This window comes from Lagenorhynchus albirostris, chromosome 20 (genome assembly GCF_949774975.1).
Source record: "Lagenorhynchus albirostris chromosome 20, mLagAlb1.1, whole genome shotgun sequence".
Classification (NCBI taxonomy): Eukaryota; Metazoa; Chordata; class Mammalia; order Artiodactyla; family Delphinidae; genus Lagenorhynchus; species Lagenorhynchus albirostris.
This window is the reverse complement of record NC_083114.1, coordinates 16,332,742-16,357,719: the sequence shown is the minus strand read 5'-3', so window position 1 is coordinate 16,357,719 and position 24,978 is coordinate 16,332,742. Positions and strand designations below refer to the sequence as shown.

Below are 24,978 nucleotides of genomic sequence, written 5' to 3'. Positions count from 1 at the left end.
AGAATTATTCCTGTATATCTTCAATCATTGAGGATCTTTTTTTGATGTTATAATTTTTTCATTTTTGATATGATTTTGATATTGAAAAAGGCTTTGTCTTTGCAAATCAGATTAGTAGAACATCTCCAATGTTATATAAATTTATTCTACCTTCCTTATATGCTGTAGTAACTCTTTAGAGGACTTTTAGGTTACATGTTTAAGAATAGCCATTTGAAAAGGGAATAGCACTTCTGGTTTTTTGGTCCAGTGTAAAAGAGTTTAGAAGTTGCCATTCTGTTCTAAACAACAGTGGTGAAGTGGAAGGAAGTTTTATTTTGTATCAGTCTTGCAACTTTATATATAGTGTTAAAAATGTTGTGAGAGTGACAAGGATGAGTCCTGTAGATTGTTCTCTGGAAGTTTAGACATTGAGATTATGCATTGCATGCCTTTTTACTTAAAAAATTAAAATATTTTTTGCACTCACTTTTTAAAATTATGGTTTATTCTTTTTTCTGAACTTTGAAACTTTTGTAATGTGAAAATTTTTGTTTGAAAGTTATTTGTATTCAGCCATATATTAAAAATAGTTCAAGAGAGCTGCTTCAGATAGTCACTACATATATAAAGTCCTAGAGATTTAATTAAGGGAATTTTTAATGTATATTTATAAATCATGTAATAACGGATTTGGAAATATGCTTACATTTTAAATTTTGTCTGGTTATCACAGTGGTGGCAAATTAATGTCATTGATGAACTTCTGAAACCAAGTTCTGAATAAATACTTTTGAAAACAGGCAAAACTCTACTCTCTTCCTAAACTTAGCAGGTTTGTAGGTTATACTTCTGTTCCAAGGGAGATAGTTTTAAGATTGGTAAGCTCTTTGAAGAATTTATTCTGACCACTTTACCTACTAATTTTTGACTCATACCTTTATCATTTTGTATACTCTCATTCTATTTGTATTATTGGTTGTAGTTGCTACTTAATAAGTGAAACACTTCAGAATTCCTTTTCAACTTGAGATTCCCCATTTACCCTTTGTCTAGTGATGAATGTTTCCTGCCTGATGTTCACTTTATTGGTCACCAAAACTACTATATTCTCTAAGAGCAGGCAGGGATTTTAAGATACCATCTTGGACTAGATGTAAAGCTGCCTTTCTAGCCTCTTTCTTAGGTAGACCTTGGCAGTTCTTATTTCTCTGGTTTGTTTCTCCTGGGGATTTGTGTGACCTGATAACAAATTGCTATATATAAACAATCATTTTTACTTTATCAAAGTGGGGCCAGTCACTGGAAGACAGGAGATAGATTTTAGTTATCTTTATTAGATGTTGTAAGTGGTAGTTTTCAGATAGACTTTTTTTGGCAAACAAACTTGACATTTCTCATCCTCATGACTTTGATGGTTAGTTTCATCTTTCCTGAAGTGAAACTGACAATAAGCAGAGCAAGGCTCTCAAGGAGTGATTCAGGATTCATGTGGAAGTAATTTGCAGTTATTTGATAGGAGGTGGTAGTAATAGTCTTGAAATCTTTTTGTATGGAACCCTATAGGTTAAGGAAAGCCTTTCTTTTTCCTGGGATGGTATTTTGGATATAAGTAGCAAAAGAAACTCTAAGAACAAACTCAGGTTGTCCTAGTTCTAAATCCATTTTGTGGTTTTCTTGTGGTCGCTTTCTCTGACCTTCCACTACTAAAACTGTTGCGCCATTAAATCCCAGTTTAATTCTGCTAGGCTTCTGTTCGTCAGGTGTTTTTTTTTCAGGTGTTCTCCTCAGTAAAATGCCAGGCAGCAGACCATTTTCCTGTATTCAGCTGCATTCTGCATGACTAACTATCTTGATTGCTGCACTGACTCTTCACCTTGGTTCAAGGTTTTCTGTCTTAGCTGAAGAGAAAGGAGACAGGCACCTACTTTCACCCAGTGCTGTCTTTCAAATTCATATCCCAGAGGAGGACTGAAAATCTTCCTACCACGTAATAATATACACCTGATAGTCTAACTGTGGTATAACAGGTGGCTAATGAGCTGTAGCTGAAGCAAATGAATTCCTCTTTACCTGAGATTTTATAGTTTGTAATTATATATATATATATAAAATATATATATATATGTGTGTGTGTGGGCTGGTAATATAAAATTTTTAAATCATTGTTTGGTCCATAGGCTGGTATGCTTCAGATCTAAACCTAGGATGGTATTTTCTTCTTCCCTCTAGCTGTCTTTTCAAGTGGGAGAAAATATGGATTACTCTTCAAAGGGATACAGGTATCATTTGCTGGTGAAAAATGGATTTGGGAAAAAGTAAGGAGTCAGTCATCAGTTACACCCCTGCCAGGTGTTTGGGCAGCCAAATCCTCCCCCTGTCATTTCTTGAGTGAGCCATGAAGAAGACCTGGTGATTTACCCATCGACTGGCCATAGAAGAAAGCCCTTGTTATCTGTTAACAGCAGCATTCCATTCCACCCCCATTTCCCCACGTGGGTCTGTGGTAGACATTGTTAGCTAATTATGATCACACTGCTCATTAGAGTCAGTTTGCTCCCTGCATTATGCCAGCAGGCTTTTCTGCCCAGAGCCAAGGGTGAATTTAGCCCTATGCTAGAATACCAAGATATGAAAAAAATTGTTTGCAATGTTTGATGTTCCTATTGGGGGTGGTTTATTTCATTTCCATATTATGGTTGAAGAACCTAGCATAAAATACGTTGAGTTATGATTTGTGTGCCTCATTATATCTATGTTGTTGAAAACATACCTCAAACAATTTGTTTCTTACATTTTCTTAGTTTTGGGAACTCCCTGGCAGTCCAGTGGTTAGGACTCCATGCTTTCACTGCTGAGGGCACAGGTTCGACCCCTTGTCAGGTAACTAAGATCCCATAAGCCCCGCGGCCAAAAAGAAAATTATTTTAGTTTTTAGAATATTTTTGCATATTCAGAACTTATTATCCTCAACTAAATTGTTTATTATACAGTGTGCTTTATTTATATGAACAAAATAGTGCTTTCCTGCACATTTAAAATCATTTTCAATTCATATATAATCAAAATACATGAAGTATCTCAAAATTTCTTTTGTAAAATTGGGGTATGTCTTACACACCATTCTTATATGCCAGCAGATGTGTTCCAGGTTACATAACAGGAAACCATGGGAAACAAAAACTGATAAATGCAAGAGCTATATATCATAACAGTTGAGTAGGAGACAACATCTCACTGGTAAAATTTTTTTTTATATTTATTTAATTTATTTATTTGGCTGGCTGCACCAGATCTCTTAGTTGTGGCATGCGGGATCTTTAGTTGCAGCATGCAGGATCTTTTAGTTGTGGCATGCAGTATCTTTTTTAGTTGTGCAATGCAGGATCTTTAGTTGTGGCATGCGAACTGTTAGTTATGACATGTGGCATCTAATTCCCTGACCAGGGATCGAACCCCAGCCCCCTGCACTGGGTGTGCGTAGTCTTAGCCACTGGACCACCAGTGAGGTCCCTCACTATTAAAATTTAAATTCAAATGAATCAAAAACTAATTGCTCTCAGTAACATAATAAGGTAAATTTTTGAGAGAATAAAATGGAAATAGTAGGCATGTGTGCTTTAGTGCACAGATTTGAATACACACAATTTTTTAGTAACTTTCAGCATAAATTTTACATGCAGCATCTTCATATTATGGTACAAAAACTAAGAAATGAGTAGCAAAACATAGCTGGTTTTCAACCAGACGAAAAAGAGAAATACATACTACAAAAGGCTATGTACTACTTGAAAGACATAAAAACCCCCGTCACCAATTTTTCAGCTCGTAAGACTGGCAAAGCTAAACTTAAGAGTTTTGTTCAACTCTACCTGCCTGTTTCAACAAGAAAAAAAAAATTTATATATAATGGACTAGCTAATCTCAAAAGGATCTATGAAAAGAACAGAGTGATAAGGTAGACAAAATTAACATAACTACTGAAGTGGATAGCATTTATAAAAATATAGAAACTAGACTTTAAAAGTCTAGAACACTACACAACTAGATACTTTGAATAAATCAATTGTAATAGGAAACACAAGACAATTTGCTAGGATCACTGGTGAATATTTTTCAACATATAATACCTACATCATAAATAGCTACAGAACACTGAAGGCTATTTTGTGAGGCAGACAGATATGGTGCCTGATAAGGACAGAACATAAAAATAAAGGCCAATCTTCCAAAAGGAACATGAAAAGATGCTGAACATCGCTAATTATTAGAGAAATGCAAATCAAAACTACAGTGAGGTACTACCTCACAATGGCCATCATTTAAAAAAATCTACAAATAACAGATGCTGGAGAGGGAATGGAGAAAGGGGAACCCTCCTACATTGTTGGTGGGAATGTGAATTGGTGCAGCCACTGTGGAAAACTGTATGGAGGTTCCTCAAAAAACTGAAAATAGAGTTGCCAGATGATCCAGCAATCATCATTATCTTGTGTATCCCTTAACTAATTATCATAGTCATAGTTATTGATATTTTTTACTACTTTTGTCTTTTAACCTTCATACTAGCTTTATAAGGGATTAATCCACTATCTTTACTATATATTTACCTTTCCAGTGAGATTTATTCTTTTGTACGTGTTCTTTTTTTTTCTTTGGCTGCACCATGCAGCATGCAGGATCTTAGTTCCCCGACCAGGGATCAAACTCATGCCCCCTACAGTGGAAGCATGGAGTCTTAACCACTGGACTGCCAGGGAAGTCCCCTTATATGTGTTCTTGTTACTAATCAGTGCTGTTTCTTTTCAGCTAAAAGAAGTCCCTTTAACGTTTCTTATAAGACCAGTTTAGTGGTGATGAACTCCTTTGCTTTTCTGGCAATCTTTTTTCGGAATCTCTCCTTCACTTCTGATTAATAACGTTGCTGTGTAGAATATTCTTTTTTTAAAAAATATATATATAGTTACTTATTTATTTGGCTGCAGCAGGTCTTAGCTGCAGCATGTGGGATCTTGGTTGCCACGTGCAGGATCTTTGTTGCCATGTGTGGGATCTTTAGTTGTGGCATGCAGGATCTAGTTCCCTGACCAGGGATCAAACCCGGGCCCCCTGCATTAGGAGTGCAGAGCCTTAACTACTAGACCACCAGGGAAGTCCCGGAAAGATGATCTTTGTTGGAAGTTTTTTTTCTTCCAGCTCTTTGAATATATCATGCACAACCTTCTGGCCTACAAGTTTCTGCTGAAAGATCTGCTCATAGCCTTAGGGGGGGGTTACCTTGTATGTAACAAGTATTTTTCTCTTGCTGCCTTTGATATTCTCTCCTTGTCTTTAAATTAGCATTTTTAATTATAATGTACCTTGGTATGGGTTTCTTTGGATGTTTCTTATTTGCAGCTCTTCGGGCTTCCTTGGATCTGAATGTCTTTTTCCTTCCCCAAATGGGGAAGATTTCAGCCATTATTTCCTTAAATAATATTTTTGCCCCTTTCTCTCTGTTTTCTCCTTCTGGAAGCCCTATGATGCAAATGTTAGGCCATTTGATGTTGTCCCATAAAAGTTCCTTAGGCCATCTTCACTTTTTCTCATTCTTTTTTCTTTTTGCTGTTCTAACTGGGTGAGTTCCACTGCCTTCTAGAAATTGACTGATTCTTTATTCTGCTTCATCTAGTCTGTTGTTGAACCCCTCTAGTGTATTTTTCAGTGCTGTTATTGTATTCCTCAGCTCTGTGATTTCTAAATATTTGGTACATTCTTAATATTTTCCATTTCTTGTTGAAATTCTCACTGTGTCTATCCATTCTTCTCCCCAGTTCAGTGAGCATCTTTAGGACCATCACTTTGAACTCTTTATCAGGTAAATTACTTATCTCTGTTGTTTCATTAAGGTTTTTTTTCCGTGAGGTTTTATCTTGTTCTTTCATTTAGGACATATTCCTCTGTGTCTTCATTTTGCTTTATTCTCTGTTGGTTTCTATACAGTAGATGAAGCAACCACATCTCCCAGTCTTGAAGGACTGGCCTATGTAGGAGATGAACCTTATCATTCAACCCTACTTCAGCTCTTGGTTGTCTCTCAAACCTTTGTGATTGTCCAAGCAGCTTATTATTATTATTTGTGTGTGCGTGCGTGTGTGTGTGTGTGTGTGTGTGTGTGTGTGTGGTACGCCGGCCTCTCACTGTTGTGGCCTCTCCCATTGCGGAGCACAGGCTCCGGACGCGCAGGCTCAGTGGCCATGGCTCACAGGCCCAGCCGCTCCGCGGCATGTGGGATCCTCCTGGACCGGGGCACGAACCTGCGTCCCCTGCATCGGCAGGCAGACTCTCAACCACTGCGCCACCAGGGAAGCACCCTGTATTTTTAATAGTTCCTAGTAGTTGAGGATGTGCTAAGACCTGTCAGTGTCCCAAAAGGGAGGGTCTCAGCACCCAGATTCAGGACAACTAGAAGCCAGATCCTTAGGCATCAGCTTTTAAATGTATGCAAATATATACAGTCTTTTGGGAGCACACGTATAAGCCCTGCTGGCCACCAGAGCCAGGAGGGGTAGAGGTGTCCCCAGCAGCAGTAACAAAAATCAAGGCACCAGATGGGATATGAGCTTCTTTCTGGGTGACACAAATCATTACAGTCCCACGGGACCAGGACACAAAATCCTCTGGCCTCCAGAGCCAGGCAGTCAAGAGGCATCTCCTAAGTGGCAGTCACAAAAATCAGGGCACTAGACATGACACTTGAGCTTACTCTGTATATGTGAACAATAAAACTTTAATGGCAAGCATAAAAGAAGTTAGAATAAATGAGGACTGATACCCTGGCTAATGGGAAGGCCAAGTATACTAAGATCCCATGTTTACCTTATGTATTTAATATTTAACCAGGTAAGATACATATCTTAAAACCTTGCTACCAGTAAAATCAGCATCACCTGAAAGCTTCTTATAAATGCAGAACCTCAATTCACCACTGCAGACTTAGTGAATCAATCTTCACCTTAAGACTTTAAGAATTCTGGGTGATTCTTACGTACCTAAAGTTACAAAAGCACTGTGTTTAAAGCAGTAGTTCTTGAACGTGAGTAAAGTCAGAGTCAGCTGGGAGCTTTTAAAAATACAAATTCTTAGGAAGTAATGAAATAGGGTTGTTTTGTTTTTGTGTTTCTTTTCGTAAAGCCTACCAGTTGATTCTGATGTGCTAAATTTGATGGTAGCTGCTTCAAAGAATTTGATTATATGGCAATAATGTATATATGAAGAAGTTATAAGACATATTAATTGATAATTATCAAATAGTATTGGTTGAAAAATAAACAAGTAAACCATAAAACAAAGTAGCAGTTCCAAAGATTGATTCATGGATTCATTCATTCAGTTCCAAAAATTAATTCCTCATTGCATACATTATAGGAATTTCCAAGTGAATTAGAGATTAACAAAACGCTGATATTAAAAGAAAAAAGGAGAGAGAGAAGTTATGATTTTTCTGTATTCTTTGAAATGTGAAATCTCTGTGGGTAAATAGAAAAACTATATAAATATCAAGGGGGGAATTATATAGCATAAAATCAGAATAGGGTCTAGAATATTGTAAACAGTCAGTATTCTGAGGTGATGTTTTTGTTTTAACAGCTTTAGTGAGGCATAGCTTACATACCATAATATTCACCCATCATGAGTATGTAATAATTCTGTAATTTTTAGTAAATTTCCACTGTTATGCAATCATCACCCTGACCCAATTTTAGAACATTTTCATTACCTGCAAAACTTAACCATTTGTGGTCAATCACCCATTCCAATTCCCAACCCTGAGCAACTACTGATACGCTTTCTGTCTCTCTAAATGTCTCTTCCAAAAATTTCTTATAAATAGTATCATATATTATATGGTCTTTTGTGTTTGGCTTCTCTCACTTAGCATAATGTTTTTGAGGTTTAGCCATGTAAGTGGTAGCTTGTAAGGAAGTAGTAGTTTGTTCCTTTTTATTCTCTTGTATAGATGTACCATAGTTTGTTTATCCATCCACTAGTTGATAGATTTGACTCGTTTTTCAGCTATAGTACCGCTATGAATATTCACATAGAAATCTTTGTGTAAACATATATTTTCATTTCCCTTGTGTAAATATATGAGTAGATTTGCTGAATCATATGATAAGTTTATTTTAACTTTTTCAGAAACAACCGAACTGTTTTCCAAAGTGGATGTACCATTTTACATTCCCACCAGTAATATGTGAGGGTTCCAGTTTTGATTGGAATTGCACTGAATCTGTAGGTCACTATGAGGAGATTGCCATCTTAACATTGAGTTTTCCAATTCATGAATATGAAGTGTTCTCTCTGTTTAAGTCTTCTGTAATTTATTTCAGCAATATTTCATAGTTTGCTGTATATCTTAAACTTCGTTTGTTAAACTTGTTCCCTAAGTATTTGATTTGATTTGATTCTGTTGTGAATGGAATTGTTTTCTTAATTTCATTTTCAGATTGTTCATTGCTGGCATGTAGAAAAAATGGGTTTTTGTATAATAATCTTGTATCCTGCAACCTTGATAAACCTGTTTATTAGTTTAAGTACTGTTTTTGTGTATTCCTTAGGGTTTTCTACATAGAGGATCATGTCATCTGCAAATAAAATCAGTTTTAGTTCTTCCTTTCCAATTTGGATGTTTTTAAAAAAAAATTTTTTGTGGGGGGCGCTTTTTCCACTGATGAGACCCTCCAATAAAATTTAAATAGACATGGCTGGAGCAGACATCTTTGCCTTGTTCCTTGACCTTAAGGGGAAGCATTCAGTCTTTCATTATGAAGTAAGATATTAGCTCTGTTTTTCTTATGCCCTTTATCAGGTTGAAGAAGTTTTCTGTTTCTAGTTGGTTGAATGTTTTTATCATAAATGGGGGTTGGATTTTATGTTGCTAGATTGGATTTCCTACTCATGGATGTTTTCATTAATATTTTTGAAGGATATTAAGGTATAGTTTTTATCTCTTGTGATAAAGGAATTCAGTCCTTTTGTCATTGTCTGACTTTGGCCTCATAGAATGAGTTGGGAAATGGTCCCTTCTCAGTTTCTGGAAGAATTTATGAAAGACTGGTACTGTTTCTTCATTAAATGTTTGATATAATTGACCAATGATGCCATCTGGACATGGGCTATTCATTGAGGGAATATTTTTAATTAATAATTTGTGTAGGGTTAGTAGTGATGTCCCCTTTTACATTCCTGATTTTGTCCATTTGTATCTTTGTTTTTTCTTGATCAGTTTAGCTAAAGGTTTATCTTTGACCTTGTCAAAGAACGAACTTTTTATTTCATTGATTTTCTTGATGTGCTTTTTTCTTTATTGTTTCCATTGTGATTTTGTTATTTCCTCTTGCTTGCTTTGGGTTTAATACGCTCTTTTTCTAGTTTTCTGTAGATAAAAGCTTATATCTCACTGATTTGAGGGCTTTATTTTCTATATAACTGATTAAAGGTATACATTTTCCCTCTAAGCAGTGCTTTAACTGTATCCAATAAATTTTGATATATTGTGTTTTAATTTTTATTCAATTCAGGTATTTTCTAATTTCTTTGTGATTTCTTCTTTGTTTCATATTCTAATATTGGGATTTCTAAAATTTCTTTCTAACATCTGTAATTTAATTCTACTGTGGTCTGAAAAACATATTTTGGTTTCAATCCTTCTTAGTTTATTGAGAGTTGTTTTTTGACTTAGCATTTGGGCTTTCCTAAAGAACATTCTGTGTGTGCTTGGAGAAAAATGCGTATTCTGTTCTTGTTGGGTAGAGCATTCTGTAAATATCACTTAGGTAAAGTTAGTCGATGGTATTTTTTTAACTCTTTTCTGTTCTTGCTTAATTTCTGTTTAGTTGTTTTATCTTTGAGAGTGGGGTATTAAAACTTCCAAATATAATTATTGAATTGTCTGTTTCTTCTCTTCTGTCAAGTTTTGCTTTGTGAATTTTGAGAGTCTATTTTTAACTATGTAGACCATTTATAATTATCATATATGTGTTTACCCTTTTATCTTTATGAAATGTTCCTCCTTGTCTCTAGTAATATTTGTCTTAAAATCTGTTCTGTTTTCTATTAACATAGCTTCTGCAGCTCTCTTGTGGTCACCATTTTTATGGTATGTCTTTTTACCTCTTTTAACTTCCAACCCATTTTTATTGTTAAATCTAAAGTGTGTCTTTTGTAGACAGCATATGGTTGAATCTTGCTTTTTAAAAATTGTCAATCTTGGGACTTCACGGGTGGCACAGTGGTTAAGAATCTGCCTGCCAATGCAGGGGACACAGGTTCGATCCCTGGTCTGGGAAGATCCCACATGCTGTGGAGCAACTAAGCCCATGTGCCACAACTACTGAGCCTGCGCTCTAGAGCCCGCGAGCCACAGCTGCTGAGCCTGCATGCCACAACTACTGAGACCCATGTGCCTAGAGCCCGTGCTCTGCAACAAGAGAAGCCACCAGAATAAGAAGCCCGTGCACTGCAACAAAGAGTAGCCCATGCTCGCTGCAGCTAGAGAAAGCCCACGCGCAGCAACGAAGACCCAACGCAGTCAAAAATAAATAAATAAATTTATTTTTTAAAAAAAAGCTTAAAAAATTGTCAATCTCTGCTTTTTATTGAAGTATTTAATCCATTCACATTTAGTGTAATTATTGATTGATTGAATTTACATTTGCAATTTTGCTACAGTATTTGTTTTCTATATATCTCGTTTCTTTAGTTGCTGTGGCCTTCCTTTTTATCTTTTGTGTTAAATCCATATTTCAAAATTGTATTTCTTGTTTTGTGTCAACTATTTTTCATTTGACCATTTTAATTCATCTCTTGATTTTTTTTTTAATCCTCCTTTGGTTTTTTAGTTATTTTATTATTTGCTGTTCTAGGGATTGCAGTGTACATCTTAATTTCTGAACAATCTATATCAGATTAATAGTATTTTAATTCTGGTAGAATGCAACAACTTTGCTCCAATACAGCTCAGCTCCCTCCCCTTATTGTGCTGTTATTGTCATATATATTACATCTATATATGTTAAAACCAACAATGTATTGTGCTATTTATCCACGTATTTGCCATTTCTTGTTTCTCATTTCTTCCTGTGGATTTGAGTTACCTTCTGGGGTCATTTCCTTTCAGACCAAAGGGATTCTTTTTTTTCCTGTAAGGCAAACCTGCTGGCAACAAATTCTCTTAGTCATTACTTATCTTGGATTGTTTTCACTTTGCCTCTATTTTTGAAGGACAGGGTCTTTTTTAACTGAATATAGGATTTTTGCCTGCCCCACTACCACCACTGCAATTATGGGGTTCCGCTTCCCTCTAGTCTTCGTTATATCTGATGAAAAGTCAGTCATTAATTGTCTTGGTTTACTTCATATTTCAATTATTATTTTTGTCTTTAACTTGATCTGTGGTTGACTGTGAAGTGTCTAGGTGCAGAATTCTTGTGTCTATCCTACTTGGGAGTTTTTGAGTTTTGTATATTGTTCTTCATCAGATTTTGAAAGTTTTAAACCATTATTTCTTCAAATATCTTTTTTTCTGCTCCTTTATCTCTCTCCTTTTTTCATGGTACTCCCATTAGATGTATGTTGGTACATTCAGTGTTGTTGCATAGGTCTCTGAGGCTCTGTTCATTTTTCTTCAGATTTTTCCTCTCTGTTCTTGAGATTGTATAATTTCTATGGCTCTTTTATGTTCACTGATTTTTTTTTTTCTTCTGCTATCCAAAATCTGCTTTGGGCCAATCTAGTGAATTTTTCATTTTTAATACTGTATTTTTCAACTTTAGAGTTTGTTTCCTTCTTTGTAGTTTCTATTTCTGTATTGAGATTTTCTATTGTTTTATCATTCTCGCCATATTTTTCTTTAATTCTTTGAACATATTTATAATAGCTGCTTTTGACGTTTTTCTGAATACAGCATCTGGGCCCACTAAGAAACAGTTTCTGTTGACTGCTTTTCCCCCTGAGTATGGGTCACGTTTTCCTTTTTTTTTTTTTTTAATGTCTTGTAATTTTTGTTGTTGTTGTTGTTAAAACTGGACATATTTGGTAATATATTGTAACAACCCTGGGTCTGATTCCTCCCCAGTCCTCCTCCCATGTCTGAAGGTTGTCATTATTGCTGTTGTTATGTATGTTTGCTTATATTTAAGTAACTTGACTTAATATGCGGGATCTTTCTCCCCTGTGGATTGCAGCCATTCAAGTTTTTGCTCATTTGTTTTTGTTTTCATCTTTACCTTGGCCTTCTTGGAGTCCCATAGCTTAGTGCTCAGCCAGTGATTAGTTAAAGGTTGTGCTCAAACATCTTGAGCCAGTAAGGCTTCTACCCTTTGCTGAGCCTTCTGTGAGTGTATTAGGGAGCTCATCTAGCTTTCAGGCATGCCTCAGCTTTTACTTTCTGCTAAGCTTCTCATTTCTTCCCTTCATATGTAGGAAGCCTCCTAGTCAGCCCTTGATAGGTGGAGAGCTTAGGACCTCTCCAGTCAACTCTGAGCATATACGCAGCCCCCAGTTAGCCAGGAATGCATAGAGCGTTTACCAGGCCCCCCTGTGGCTCTCATTTCCAGAATCTCCTTATTAAATTTCTGGATTTCTGTTAGTCTGCACCTCTTCCCAACTGGGACAACAGCCTCAGGCTAGCAGAGCTGTAGGCTTTATCTCTTCTTTTCTAGTTGGGTTTAAATGGTTTTACTCTCAATGCCACTGAGTATGGGTTTTTTGCCTTCCATTTCAAATCACTTCAGCAGACTCAGGCAGTGAAGCCGCTGGTTACCGTGGCCAGCACTTACCAGGTACTGCATGGACTGTGCTTGGGGTGGGGGGTGAATAAGGAGCAACCCAAAGCAGTAACACCACTGACTTCCACTGTTCTTACCCAGAGTTCTACCTTTTTCATAAATAAACACTTTTAAACTTGTCATTTGACTTTAGTTGTTTTCTGGAGTACTGTAATGGTTGTTTCTGACACATTTGTCCAGTTTTATAGTAGTTTTGTTGGGAGAGGATTTGCTGATTTATTCAGTTTGCCACAGCTGGAAGTCTTGCCTCCTGTTTTGTATTTGCAATATTTTGGGATTTGGTTATTTTTAAAAGGCTAACTAATTAAAAACCTGAAGGACATCTATATATTGTAGCTGCTTCAGCATTTTGCTTCACAATAGAAGTTAGGAGATTGTGATTAGATTAGGGGTGGGACTGTAGTTCTGCTATAATTCTGCTGACAGCACTGTCCTGTGGAATGCTCCTTAATAGCATATTCTTGTGTAATGATGAAGAAAACGTTTGTTTTTTTTTAAGCAAGCGAATTCTTTTGGAATTCTATCAAAACATAAGGAAGATATTATGTATACTCCTCTCTACAGAATGAACCAGTGGCACAAGGAAAGGTATGGTAGAATCCATTGGACTGGTGTAGATGTGTATCTATATGCAAAAAAAAAAGAAAAAAGGAAAGAATCACCCTCTTTAAAAATTACTTCTTATATAGATCTCAATCTAAAATGCTTTTTTATGCTCAAATTTAACTGGGAAGTTAGCCTTTACCTTTCTAGTTATATAATAACACACAGAGAGAAACAATACGAAATAAAACATACAGCTCTGTGATTTATCACAAAGTACACACCTCTAGCCATCATCCATATGAGAAATAAGACATTGGTAGCACCCAGAAGTCTTCTCTTCTCTGCCCCATCATTAAGTACCCCCCCAAGATAACCATTGTCCTTACTTTTATGATAACCACTTCCTTTCTTAATAGTTTCTGTCTACTAAGTGTGCATCCCTAAACATTAGAGTTTAACTTTGCTTATATTTTTTATATAGAAATCTTATTATTCATTTGTGACTGTTTTCTTTGGCTCAAAATTATGTTTGTGAGATTTATCTATGTTGTTGCATGTAGCAGTAGTTCATTTTAATGCTATAGAGTATTCCATTATGTGAAAATACAACAATTTGTTTATCCATTTTGCTGTTCATGGATATTTGAATTGTTTCCAGTTTTAAGGGTATTAAAGATATGGCTGCCATGGACACACACACTTGTTTGTGTCTTAGTGTATAGGTACACAAATTCCTTTTGGGTATATACCTGAGAGTCAAATTGCTGGGTTCCAGTGTATATTTATTTTCATTTTAGTATATAAAACCAACCTGTTTCCCAAAGTGATTGTACAATTTACACTTCTACTAGCAGTGTATTAGAATTGACATTGCACCACATCTTCACCAAACATTTGGTATTGTCAGACTTTTAAACATTAGTCATTTTGGTGGTTATATCGTACTTTCTCATTTGGTTTTAATTTTCATTTCCCAAATGACTAATGAGGTTAAGCTCCTTTTCATATGTTTATTGGCCATTTGAATTAATCCTTTCTTGTGAAATGCCTATTCAGGCCCTTTTAAAAAATTGATTTGTAGGAATTACGTATGTATCTGGATAAGAGCCCTCTGTTCCTTTTTGCTCCTCCAGCCTTGCAGTCTCCTCTAAAGCCCTCTATTAGCAGAGTCTAACCTGAAGCTAGCTGGAAAAACCAAAACATGGTTTGCAGAGTCTTAGCCCCAGTATTATAGAGCAGTGTTTAGACGGATGGGCTTGAAATGGGAAACGCTAGCTTAAGGCACAACCTTCCTGTCTGCAGAGCCACCTTTATGATAAGCCAAGTGTCTAAATATGGGAGAATCTGTTTCTGAGCCATATTTCTATTTCATTGGTCTATTATATTAGCTAAATTACTGTGGCTTTATAATAAGTTTTCTTATCTGGTAGAGCAACTTTTCCCACCTTATTCTTCTTCAAGAGTGTCTTAGCTGTCCTTGGCATATTTGCATTTCCATAAAAACTTTAAGACTAATTTGTGTAGTTTCACAAAAAGAAAACCATTTCATGTTTTGAATTTCACTGAGTCTATAAGTCAATTTGGGGAGAATTGAAATTTTTGCAATATTGAGTAGTTTTCTAATTCATGAATATGGTATGTTTCTCCATTTATTTATGTCTTTAATTTCTCTCAGTGATGTTTTTTAGTCCTTTTGTGTAAAAGTCTTGCTTAGCTTTTCTTAGTTTTAATCCCAATATTGGATATTTTTAACATTATTATGAAAAACATTTAAATTTTTTTCATTTCATTTTTTATTTTGTAATTTTGCAAATATACATTTTCTTTAGTTTTGAATAATTAGACCCCATTAACCTACTACTCAAATTCAATAATTTCAATATTTGCTTTGTTTCAACAATATTTATTACTGTAGTATTTTAAAATAAATCTTAGATCTCATATCATTTCACCTATGTATACTTAGTATATACATCTCTAGAAAATATGGAAATTTAATTTATAATCATAATTTTAAACCATATTCAAATTTTCCCTTTTATTTCAAAAATGGCAGTTTACTGTTGGTGTATTCAGACAGTTTACTTTTAACTTATAGCATATTGAGACTTACATTTTATGTTAATTATTAAAATATTAGCTTAACCACTAAACTATCAAATGATAAAGCATTCTCTATGGCAATTAAAAACAAAACTTTTGGGACTTCCCTGGTGGTCCAGTGGTAAAGAATCCGCCTTACAATGCAGGGGACGCAGATTAGATCCCTGGTTGGGGAACTAGGATCCCACATGCCGCGGGGCAATTAGGCCTGTGTGCCACAAACACTGAGCTCGCGCACCTCAACTAGAGAGCCTGCATGCCCCAAACTACAGAGCCCACGCGCTCTGGAACCCGCACACCACAACTATAGAGCCCACATGCCCTGGAGCCTGTGTGCCACAACTAGAGAAGAGAAAAAAACACACACGCCACAACTAGAGAGAAGCCCACCTGCCTCAACGATAGATCCCACGTGGCTCAACAAACATCCCGCATGCCACAACTGAGACCTGACGCAGCCAAAAATAAAATATAAATAAATAATCTTAAAAAATAATAATTTAAAAACTTTTTCTGATGATGTGAAGTTTCTGTTTCTAAATTCATTACAATTTTTGACATTGGTAAAGCCATAATCTTATAAACCTACTATGTGAGTAAAACTGTCCTTTTCTTTCATTTGATGTCTTCCACATTTATGAAACTAATGTACAACAAAAACTGCCATCTTTAAATTTTTTTTTAAATCTTCATATTCCTCAGTGTTCCTGTTACTGAATACATATCTTTCAGGAATTCATCAATGGGATTGAAAGCAAGCATATTATTGTGTGACATAGTTTTAGTTTTGGTTACCCTTTGTAACCTCCTGTTGCCCAAAGTTGTTAAAATGCAAGAAGGAGTTGCAGTTGTGAATTATTTTCCTTTGTGGTTTTGTACAGAAACCTTTCCTTCACTGCAGCTGGTTTTCCTCCCCATACAATGTTCACAGGTCTATTTCTAGAAGACTGTGGGTAGTGTGCCATGAAAACTTCCTAGACTTGGCAGACTAGGCTATGTCATGTTCACCCTCTAACATGAGAAAATCCCCCTTGAAAAGGCAGTGTGGCAACTTTTGTGCAGGCCGGTCAGACTCTCACAGAGATTTTTTTTTTTTTTTTGCGGTACGCGGGCCTCTCACTGTTGTGGCCTCTCACGTTGCGGAGCACAGGCTCCGGACGTGCAGGCTCAGCGGCCATGGCTCACGGGCCCAGCCGCTCCGCGGCATGTGGGATCTTCCCGGACCGGGGTACGAACCTGTGTCCCCTGCATCGGCAGGCGGACTCTCAACCACTGCGCCACCAGGGAAGCCCTCTCATAGAGATATTTGACAGTGACTGAGGAGGAAGAGTCTCTCTGTCTTCCCAGCATCTACAGTAAGGATGGAACTAATTAATTCATGCTCTAAAGAACCATAAAATATTCCCAAGACAACAGTAATTAGCATTAAATAATTTTTCACCTATATTTTAACTTATTCAGTGGTTATTGGTTTGGGGAGTTGAGGCAGTCTTAAAAGTTAGCTCTTACAATAACAAGTATTTGAAAATAAATGTGACAGCTTGATATTGGATGGCTTGCCTGTTCCTTATTCTTCCTCCTTCCCTTCCTGGGTCTCTCACTACAGATCAGCATGGCTCAGTGCTGTGTCTCATCTGCTGGGATCATTGCTGTTTATACTTACTTAGACACAGAGTTAAAGGATAAGTTCCTATTAACTCTCCCAGTTAAATGTAGATGTTTTGCTTCTCCTGATCAGTAGTGTTAGGATAGGAGAGAAAGAAAGAACTATTTCACTGCTTTGGTTTGGCTACTGTGTAAGACCTTTTTTTCCTCGTAATAATCAGATTAACAAATTTGGGGATCATTTATAAGTATCTTAAAGGAAAAGGATTGCTTTCTTATGTATAGAGCTAACTCAGCAAATACCAAATTTGGATAAACATTTAAAAAGAAAAACCAAACATCAGAAAACCCCAGCTGATGGAACAAATTATCTAAATATGAAAGATGAGAATCCTTTTCTATGTGTATTTGGGTGGGGGCAGGGAAACCTAGAAGGTTTGTGCTTCTAAATAGTTTGCAACTCTGTATATTATGTCAGAGTGCACACAAGCTAGATAGAGCTTTTTGAAGTTCTGGTTATAAAAACCAGAGAGTCATACAAATAAATTCCATATTTAACCTGTAGTGTCCATGAACATATAATATATACTAAGGACAAATAAACATTTTCTAGACTTATTTTTGTCTCATAGTTTGCTATTGTTTTCTCAAGGAAACTTAATTTATACAAGTAAAAATAACTTTTAAGGAAGTGAATCTTGAAATGAATGTGAAGGCAATAATTAAATATTTAGAGCCTAGCTAGGAAGTTCTATTACTGAGATGTGTACTGTATTGGTACAGTTGACATAGTAATTGTAGTATGTATAGTAAAAAATAGAGAATTGCTGATTACAAGTTAATGAGACTAGAATTAGAAGAACCTGATTTTAATCCAAGTTGAAGCATTCTCTCTCTTTTTTTTTTTTTTTTTTTTTGCTTTGGATAGTTAAAAACCTGTATTAGCACCATGAAATTTAAAACTGCTAAAATACATGGGGGAAAGATTCTTCACATAAAATGAGTGAGGAGCATTTAATTTCTTGGGGACTCTTGCTGATTAGTTATACTAATTAAAAGATATTATAATGTAACATTCTAGTGCCTGGGAAAGTATCCCCAATGATAAGTTTTACTCTTGTTTTCGTTTCACCTCTTCTGCTTGTCAGTAATATAAGCAGATTTGTGGCAGTGGTCACAGTTTCCTGGGATTAAGAAAACTCTACAACAAAACGACCACAACCATATCTAAAAAGCTTCCTGTTTTGGTATTGTACTCTTTTGACTGACTCTGTATCTCTCTGAAGAATGGCTCGTGGATTCTTTTGGCTGTTTAAAAAGCAGTTGAACTTAAATTCTAAGTGCAGAGAAGGATTGATGTACCCGGAGCAGATGTAAGAAAAGATTCTCACAACCCTTAAAACTTTATTTTTTTGTTTTTGTTTTTCTCTTTCTAAAACATTATTTTTAATGTAATGTTTACAGAATCAAATGTTAATTTAAAACTGAGGAAGTAAGTGCCTATTAATATAACTTGAATGATTATGAAGGTAATCAGATGAAATAACAGACGCACTGTTTTCATTTAGAGCGAACAGTATTTTAGAGAAAGTAACTGGTCATAAGTGAATTGTAGGTCGAAGGATGGCTCCATTTTCTGAAATGAGGAAAGTTGCCCTAAATGTTGTTCATTATCTCTACAGCTGGAGCTTCATTAACAAGTGCAGTTGAAATAACCAGGGTATTGCAGCAGCAGAGAAACTAAGCACAGCAAGCCTTTCAGTAACAAAGAAAATAAAAGAATTCCTGTGTAACAGGCTTCCACACTTATCTGTGTTCTGTGATACTGTTTGTGCTGAACTAAAGCATCTGCTACTTCAAGTTAAGAGAGAACAAACTCAACATGGCGTGAAATTACCGCACTGCCATTCACATTCATGAGATTATATTGTTGCCAGCCACAGGCATGACTGGCTTTTGCATGAATAATAAAATAAAATGCTTTGTGAATTTTACCTTAAAACATTACAAGGCACAGATTTGAGCCAGGAGTGGATTTATCTTAAAGCAGCTTTCCTCACCACAGTAGGGTCAAGACCAGTAAGAAGTCAAAAGTTGCGAAATATTGCTGCATGAGGTCTTTGGAAAGGGTATTGTGTTAAATCAATTTACTCATTTTTAAAAATTAGTATTGTGCAGGCTAGCTGTTAGACATATTAAAAATTATTAAAGTACCATTTGGCAACATCATAGTAATAATCATTGATTCAGGCAAAAAAACACCCATGGGTGCTAAAGGTAGTGGGTCAGAGTTTGATGAGGAATAGCCTATTTACATAGTTACAAAGGGAAAAAATAGTAACTTTGCAGTGGAGAAACCTGACAGACACCTCATCCAAGTGATCAAAGTTATCACCAGTAATGGGAAAAATCGACTTCATGAGCCTCCTAACGTGGTGCGCTAAGAAGACATCTGTGTTATTCCTGTGAAAAATACAGAACCTGAATCTAATCTCAAGAAAATGCCAGATAGACCCAAACTGAGGAATACAAACTAACTGGCCTGTACTCTTCCAAAATGGCCATGTCATAAAAGATAAAGAAATGCTAATTAACTGTTCTAGATTAAAGAAGACTCTAGAGGCAATGACTACTGTGCAGTGTATGATCCAGAATTTCCCTTCCTTGCTGTTTCATTGACTTTTATCTTCCAGTATCTAGCTACAGAAGTGGTGTATTTAAACAGAAAAAAAATTTTAATAGTCAATATAATATTATATTTGGTTTCCTTCCTATTTTACTTTCCTAGATTATGTGGATTCTAAGCAATGTTGTGGATTTTGGTTGGTGTTTTTTAAACAACAGTCAAAAATGTTAGGTCTCTTAGCCTAGTTGAATTACATTTCAAGCTATTGAAGACTTGAAAATGATAATACTTAATTGTTTTAGCAACTTTTCAATCAGTGGGAGAAAGTGAAGTCCTCATGCTGTTTTAAAAATACTAGAATGCATTGTTTAAGAGTTTTACAAGAACTTAGGAAGTAGCAATCACTAAGATAAATTTATAAAGAAGTGATGATATTCATAAAGAAGTTTGGTATGATTTTTAGGTAAAAAATAGGAATGCTTTATTTTCAGGAAGGCAATTTGATGAGTGTCTTGTTTCCTTGCAGACAAGATGAAGAAATAAACTGATTGTAGTTAAATAAATAAATAATTGACTAACCATACACAGATTAATGATTGGATGCCGGCCTCATAGATGGCTTCTAGTGTTGTATCTGTTGCAGAGCTCTGTCCTCAGTCCTGTTCTAAACTTTAATTAACAACTTGGATAAAGGCATTGATGACATACCGACCAGATTTCAAAATGATACAAATCTGGGAGGAATAGCCAAAGCATTGAATGGCTGAAACAGAAAATGAAAGATAATGGTAGCCGAGCATGATAGGAATCTAGCAAAATAAATCTGACAGGAATAAATTCTACAAAGACAACCAGTCATCAATGATGGGTCGAAGGAAAAAAGCTTTAGGTTAATTCATGGAAACTCGATTAGCCAGATGGCCAATTGGCCATGTTTAGCAAAACTCTTTGATTTAATATGTATCGATTGGGTCCAATCAGAAAAATGGAAACACATTAGTATTTCAAACACAGGGAAATATAATACAAGGAGTTGGCAACATAGGTGTTAGAAGGCTAAAAGAGAGAAAAGGTGGACACTGAGCTATTAAAGAGAGTAACCACAAGGGGCAGCCATCATACCAAGAACTGAGAAACAAAAGGGAAGAAGTTACCATAACCTAGAAGCTACAGCCCCTAAGCTGCCACTCAGACTCATGAGGGGACACTGTTGTGTCCTGAAACCCATACTACTAAAAGATGTTTCATTTATATAAGAAACCAAAATACTCAAACTGTATTCTCTACATTCAACTAAAAGTGACCACATCTGAATGAACACTTCTTCCATCTTGAATTTGGTTCTGAAAATAAAGCATAAAACTAATTTGACTTCAGTCGTGTTAATGTTCAATACTTTTTCTCCCGTCTTTAAAATGGCTTTACCACTAGTAGCCCTCCTACCTCTGATGTATTGCTAAGTGACCTCTCAGGAAGATTAAGTGTTTATAGAAATTTAGACAGGGATTTTAAAAAAAGAAAAAAGCATGGCAATTGAGTTGGGTGGGCTAAACATTCTCTTTGATTATACTTTTTTAAATCTTTCTCACTGATACCTGAAGCATTATTAAGTGGATTTAATATTGAGTGTTTTAACATAAAGGTATTTGTCATGCTCTGAAACATTGAAGAACAAAGTTTGGGATTGATTTCTCTGTCTTTTTTTCCTCTCCCCCTAAATATTGTGTCTTTAGGTCAGTAACAGATCCAAGAGATGGAAAGAGAGTAGCACTCAAAAAGATGCCCAACGTCTTCCAGAATCTGGTCTCTTGCAAAAGGGTCTTCCGGGAATTGAAGATGTTGTGTTTTTTTAAACATGATAATGTAAGTGAAATCAGTGTTTGGGATAAACTATTTCCTAAGTATGTTTGATTATATTAGTAAAGAGCAAAAGAGAGTTAAAAAGGGTACATGTACCATATTAAGGGATTTGGAAACCTGAGACAAATTAGACCTTTTTTGTGAATGAGCAAGTTTAAGTGAATTCTAGGATTTATTGATTGACAGATAAATATTAATTGATTTAAAGCAAATGTTAATATTTAGCTTGGGAACAATACTAATGTACAACATAAAAATAGAGTATAATACGTAGTCTGAGTGATTTAAATAGAAGTAATTGGCCCTGATTTTAAATGCTTTGTTTATATCTTTTAATATTTTAAACCAGAGATTAAAGATGTGAGAAAAAAGTTTCTCCTCTTAAAAACAATACAGCTTTTAAAGATAACATAGTTTATCTTATTTATGGCTGTGTTTAGAGATGTCAGGATTCGTGGGGAAACAGAATCACAGTGGTTTGAGAGAGCTTCTTCTCAACTAATCCTGAATTAAAAGTTTGGTATGTGTAAAATTTACCTGGGGGATGTTAGCATTGGACTCTTAGTTTTCAGTTTCATATGAAAAGAAAAACTGCCTCACATTCTGCATTTGGTACTCAACCAGTGCTATTTTAATTGCTGAAATAAAAATCAGGAAACCAGTAATTTCTTGTGAGTCTGACTGCTTGTTTGCACAGGAACCTGAAGAACTTTGGCCAAAGTGTAGGTCACACTTTAAGAGATAAATTTGTAAAGGTTTGAACTATTTGGTAAAACTAGGAATATCAAACTTACAATACGTTCACTTGAAGCTCCTTGGTTTGACACATTTCACTTTATTGATTACCCCTCTTGAAATCCATTTTCCTTAAACTTTTTTAGAAAGTAACTGCTTGTCTTTCATTCAGTTGGGACTGCCTAGCAATGTGTTTGTTTGTTTCAATAACTTTGAAAACATCATTCCAGTTGCTATTTTATGACTGTTTCCTGAAATTTTGGAAGTGATTTTAGAATGATGTCTAGTGCTTGCTTTGTTATTTCTTGAATTTGCCTGAGTGAGTGCCACCCCAGCATCAAAGAGTACAAACCTTATGTACATTGTCAGAGACTCAAGTAAAGGGGTCCACAATAAAGAAATACTTTGAAGGTGGTATCAGAAATTCACTTTCTAAGGGTTTCAATGGTTTATTCAAACCTATCTTGGCTTCTTTTATAAAGGAGGGATGGTGTAATAGGCTGCTATCTGTATATGTTGCTGTCTTTGCTCATGACTCATTCCTATAGAGTAACTAATTAAGTTACAAAGATAGTGTCAGAGTGAGTAGTGTAAGAAAAGAAACAAACTGCAGTCTTGAAAATCACACATATTAAAACACAGCAACTACTGTTCGAGCTCCTGAGCTGTATCGTAAGAGAGTGCTTGTGATTTCTATGGGAATGTTCAAAAATGAGGCAAATAGTTGGAGATGGGACATCATGGCACCACTATTTTATACATAATGAATTTATGCTGTGCACTGAGATCTACAAAAGCATCTCAGGGCCAGCATACCTGGTATGTGTGGAATGCCAATCTAAGAGGCAACTGGTATTTGATGTAGTTAAGACAACAGATGTTTATTAATTGTGTCCTGTGTGCAGAGTGCAGTGCTAGGTCATGTGGAGAATACAAAAAAAAGTTCAAAACATGGTCCTTTTTTGAAGGAAGTGGACCGGGTGTTTAAGCATTTGTTACCAAGTGTCAGAAAATGTGTAGATGCTTTACATATATTAATTTAATACTTAAAAGTCTTGCCAGATAGTGCTTATTATCCCTACTTTACAGAGGAGGAAACCAAAGCTTAGAGTTAAGTAATTTGCCCAAGGTCAGGGTGGCACAGATTGAAGTCTAAATCTGTCTTGCTTCAGGGCCCATATTCATTAATTCAGTAAACATTTACTGTGCACATCCTATATCCCTAAACTACATCAGCTTCTAGGGGTTTCTACCCTCAAGGAGTTTAGTAATGTGATACTGTGGTAACAGTGCTGTGGGAGGACTGCCTGCATGGTTAAACATTAATACAGGACACTGTGTGTGCTGCGCATAGTGAAAAGCTGGGCAACCAAACCTAAAAATATATTCGAATCACCAAGTGAGCCTTCAAAATGCAGATTCATGGGTTTCATCCCAGACCTACTACATTGTAATCTCTGGGGTTGAGACCCCGATAGCTGTATTTTTTTAAAGCTTCTCAGGTGAAAGATGACAGACAAGTATTGTACTATTAAGAAAAAGAGAGTAATTGTCATGGACTTAAAATCTCAAAGATGCTTTAAACAGGGAGAAACCTTAAGATGAGCCTTTTGAGATTAACATTTGATTGAATAGAAGGAAAAGAAAGGAATGTCATGATGAAAATGGCATTTAGAAAGATTAACCTGGCTGTTGTAGGAAGGGTGGATTTTAATTTGGATGGCTTTTATGTGACAGAGAATAGCTGCAAAACCCTGGAAGCCTTTAGATTTTCTTTTGAACAGAACCTTCAAAGTCATTGTATCATATTCATTGATTTCAGGTGATCTGACTGATTGAGATACACATACACACACACACACACACACACACACGCACATGCACATTTTTTTCCTTAAAGGTTGTTCATCTTAAAGGGATAGGTTCGCCTTGATGTAGCAACTTAGAGAAACAGAAATGGGTTTAACTTTCTAAAGATTGGTGTTGTTTAGGCCTCTCAGTAGTGTCTAGTCAGAATCTGAGCTATTATAAAATCTGACAAAATATTCTCTACTTTGCCCATCTGTGCACTTGTGCATGTATGTACACACACACACACACATGCACATACACACACACACACTCACAGTTGTCATTTTATCGGCATGGAAAATGGATGACTGAGGGTTTTTTCATTCTTTGACAATCTGATGAATGCCATGAACCCTCTTTTGGAAAAATACATATACACATAATTTTTATGTCATTTTAGACTTTTACTAGTCCTTTAATGCCCATCCAGTGCCTCCTTAGGACCTATTGATTCCTGCTAAGAGCCCCTGTAATAGAGTTCTTGTGTTTTTCTTGTCCTTAGGCAATAGCACTAAGCACACGGTAGGTAGTCAGTCTATTGAACAGTAAGTGAGTGAGTGAAAGTGACAGGGAAATAAAATATGAAATCTCGGAGTCTGGAATGGTAACCTCAGTGATCTCTCTTGGAGTTAACTTTTTCCCAACCTTTTAGTTCTGGAGTAGAGGAGGCAAAAGAGGAGGTAGTGAAGGCAAAGCGGGATCATTTGTTTTCCTCTGTATAGTCTAACTGAACTCAAATAAGGCCTCTCTAGGTTCATAAGTAGGATAAAGAATCATACCAATAGGACCCTTCTCTGAACGCAGACAAGCTGTTTGGCTGCAGACATTATTAATGCTAATGGT

The 24,978-nt window shown here is 36.0% G+C and overlaps 1 protein-coding gene and 1 non-coding gene across 5 annotated transcripts in view; one reads left to right on the top strand and one right to left on the bottom strand.

Moving 5' to 3' along the window:
- The window catches only part of NLK (nemo like kinase), a 147,071-nt gene that overhangs the window by 64,707 nt on the left and 57,386 nt on the right, over positions 1-24,978 (top strand). For all 4 annotated transcript variants that reach the window (XM_060134562.1, XM_060134561.1, XM_060134560.1 and 1 more), the window contains exon 2: positions 21,423-21,552. In XM_060134562.1, the coding sequence (XP_059990545.1) occupies positions 21,423-21,552 (130 nt within the window). The remainder of the gene's footprint in view (positions 1-21,422; positions 21,553-24,978) is intronic.
- On the bottom strand, positions 5,059-5,131 carry TRNAR-CCU (transfer RNA arginine (anticodon CCU)). The gene has a single exon. It is a non-coding gene; the product is annotated as a tRNA-Arg (tRNA).